General features: G+C 36.9%; 1 protein-coding gene across 1 annotated transcript in view; it reads left to right on the plus strand.

The window, feature by feature from the left end:
• Positions 1 to 880: 880 nt before the first annotated feature.
• The window catches only part of LOC111692579 (wiskott-Aldrich syndrome protein family member 1-like), a 6,869-nt gene continuing 4,072 nt past the window's right edge, over positions 881 to 3,677 (plus strand). The window contains exon 1 of the mRNA XM_023456639.1: positions 881 to 895. Coding sequence (XP_023312407.1) covers positions 881 to 895 — 15 coding nt within the window. The remainder of the gene's footprint in view (positions 896 to 3,677) is intronic.

The following is a 3,677-nucleotide window of genomic DNA, read 5'->3' on the forward strand; positions in this document are numbered from 1 at the left end:
AAGATTTTGGTATGCATTTTGAGCCAAAAGTTGTCCCCCTCAGAAACAAATTTGACCTGTTTTTGGATTTTGCCGAAAAGTTCTTTACTACCCTGCAATGCCTTGCGGTACGTTTTCGATGGGCTACCCTGTATATATATATATATATATATAGTTAAGTATTAGCGACTAGCTAGTTAAGAAACAAAATTTCTGGTTGGGTAATATAGTCTTGAGGAAAACAATAAAGGTTGAAAACTCTTTATTTCTGCTCAAGCTTTCGAGAAAATCATTCTCTTCAAGAGTTCTACAATTTTTACAAACATTTTTATTAATTAATACATTATAATTACAAAAAGAAAGTAACTTACGAAATGCGAGGTTCACAATGAAGATGGCATGTTGAGAAAACATAACAATAATAAACTTATAAACATCCACTTTAAAAAATACTGATATTAATTAATAAAACAAACTGTGACCACACAAATGAACAGAAACAAGTCAACATTTTTTGGTTAAAATTGTTATTGTCGAAATATTAAAATTTAAAAAAAAATTACATTATTAAAAATTAAGTGCTAACTTGGTAAAAGCAATACTGATTGAATATGGTCTTAAATCTAAAATTAGCATCGACAGTGAACAGTAATATACAGGGTTAGAACTATTTAAAGGGAGACTACAGGGAAATCGGAAACCGTTAGTCATACAGGTAGCACAAATTACAAAAAAGTTGCACAATTATGGGGCGAGTGTTTTGGTGAAAACAGATTCAAGATATCTTCGATAGTTTCTGATATCTCGAAAAAAGTGAAAATATCGATTTTCTATTTTTCGTTATAACTCATTTGTTTTTTAAGACAGCGTCACAAAATTTTGTATCTACGCATTATCCAACATGGCGATTTCAATGGTGAGTTCAGATTTTTTCTATCTTCCATTGTTTCAGCTGTAGTCAACTTTTTTTTCTTATGGGCGCCATATTCGTTCTCATGGGTGGATAAAGAAAAATAATACGAATTCCACGATGTATCACACTTTACAAAAATATCCTGTCTGCCTGCAGCAATTTGAATATCGTTTTAATTTTTCTGAAATAGTAGGCTGATGTCCGAATTGTCATTTTCTTTAATATAAAACATGAAATGTAAAATATTATTACTGTTACGATGTTGTTCTGTATCAAACAATAAATAAAATATGAAGTAAATAAAAGAAACCTTTTCATATACAAAGCTAATTAAACTCAAAACAAAAACAAATTAAAAAAATTCAGTGTAAAATATGTTCAAAACGATTTCCTTCATTATTAATACAAAACCTCACTCTTTCAGAAATGCACAGGGTAGCCGCTCGAATTTGCTCGGTAGTTATGGACATAATTCCTTGAGTAATTCTGTTGCGAAGCTCATCTACCGTATTTATGGTGGTTCGATAAACATTATCATTTAGGGCACCCCAAAAGAAATAATCCATAGGATTCATGTCCGGAGTTCTGGCCGGCCAATTAATGGGTCCGTCTCCCAATCCACTGTTCACCGAATCTGTTATTTAAGAATTGTTTCACTTGCAAGATACTATATGGTGGAGCACTATCATGCTGATACCAGCATTCCACATAACACATAACTGACAATGTTTGGAGAAATTTCTCTACATAATTTTGTAGAAGGTCCAAGTACTTAGGCCCATTTAATGTACCATCTATGAAGTAGGGCCCAATTATCCGGTCATTCAGTAAACCACACCAACATTAACACTAAATCTAATTTGATGTCTAGACTCACGTTTTAAATGCGGATTAGTATTTGCCCAATGATGGCGATTTTTTCTGTTAAATAAACCATTGTTGGTAAACGTTAATTGATCAGACCACAACACTTTTGTTGGGAATTGAGGATCTTCTATTAATTTTGCAGAAAATGAGTTACAAAAGTTCATTCTCCTTTGATGATCGTCCGGTCATAGTCCTTGTAATATTGTAAATTTGTAATCATGAAACTTATGCTTTCTTAAAATTTTAGAAACTCCCCTTTGTGACAAACCGCACTCCTTAGCGATCGCAGTTGTGGACGTTTCTGGGTTAATATAAACTTGAGCATGCACATTCACTTCATTAGGTACAATTTGGCTGCATTAGTTCTGGATATTGTTGCAAATATTGTTCCGATGCCGTTCTGGCGTTCCTATTTGCACGTATGTATGTATCGTACTTTTTTTTTTTCAGACAATAAAAACCTCATTTTTAATTTAATAAATAAGTTACTTATTATTATACAGGACACAGGTGGCACACAAAACTCAAATGGCAGTTTCATCTAACTGTCATAACAAAGTAATAAATTATTTGACAAATCGGACATCAGCCTACTATTTCAGAAAAATTTAAAAGAAATTCAAATTGCTGCAGGCAGACAGGGTATTTTTGTAAAGTGTGATACATCGTTGAATTCGTATTTTTTTCTTTATCCATTCATGAGAACCAATATGGCGTCCGTAAGAAAAAAAAAGTTGACTATCGCGACTTTGAAACAATGAAAGATAGAAAGATAGAAAAAATGTGACCATTGAAATCGACATGTTGGATAATGCCTAGATACAAAATTTCGTGAAGCTATCTTAAAAAACAAATAAGTTATAATGGAAAATAGAAAATCGGTATTTTCACTTTTTTCGAGATATCAAAGAAACTATCGAAGATATCTTGGATCTGTTTTCACCAAAACAGTCGCCCCATAATTGTGCAACTTTTTTGTAATTTGAGCCACTGTCACGGGACGCAAAAAAAATCCAATATTGCGCTCCTTGATTTCCTGCCAGGGGCCTTTTTGAAAAGCAGGCTGCGGCGGACTCGACGTCCAGTCCGCGGTCCGACCGCTATTCATTAAATAACCGCCGTGTCGTATTCCACCCTTCGAGTGAGCTTCAGAATTTCAGAACACCCCGTATATTCATAGAAGCCATAATCTTGTACCTACGGATATGCCGGAGACCGCTGAATTGGAAAGGATCATATTCACCTACCTTTCCAATCCAAACCAAAAACCCGCCACGGTTGCAAATTCAATCGCCGTCGGACGCGCAAAATGAAAAAGCCTCTATGAGAGTCTTCAGACATCGATCCTCCCGGCGATAGCGCCAAGACCAATTTCACCGATGTTTCCAATGTCACCCGCATCGCGACCGATCTCGCCTGGGTCTGCCATCCCGGTGTGCAGTATCCACTGCCGCTACTCTCGCAACCTGCAGTCGAACCCCGGGACGCTTCAAGGCGAAATTTGGAAAGTCATCAGAAATTTCACCACTCTTTCGAAATGGTCAAGGCCGCTATCGCCAATAACTCGAAAAGTTATTGAGCGATCGGAGTCAAAATTTAATGCAGCATTCCTCAAGTAGCTAGCATTATCTTAAATTTTCGTCCGAATCGGATGAGCCAAAACGCCGTTATACGGGGAAACGCGAATTTCACGTTTTCCGCGTCTTCAGCCGTTCCGCTCATTCGATCTCGGCCGAACCCTCCAACCACACTAGAGTATCGCTAGGTGGTTGTCATATCCAAATTCGAGCCGAATCGTGCGACTACTAACGGCCAGCTAAGCCATACTAGGTTTTCACGTCTTTATAGCTGCCGCCGAAAGTATCCGCGCGATCTCGGCCGAACCCTCCAACCACGGCACTATGTCATGCCGTGTATC

Source organism: Anoplophora glabripennis, unplaced genomic scaffold, assembly GCF_000390285.2.
Source record: "Anoplophora glabripennis isolate ALB-LARVAE unplaced genomic scaffold, Agla_2.0 scaffold2021, whole genome shotgun sequence".
Taxonomy (NCBI): Eukaryota; Metazoa; Arthropoda; class Insecta; order Coleoptera; family Cerambycidae; genus Anoplophora; species Anoplophora glabripennis.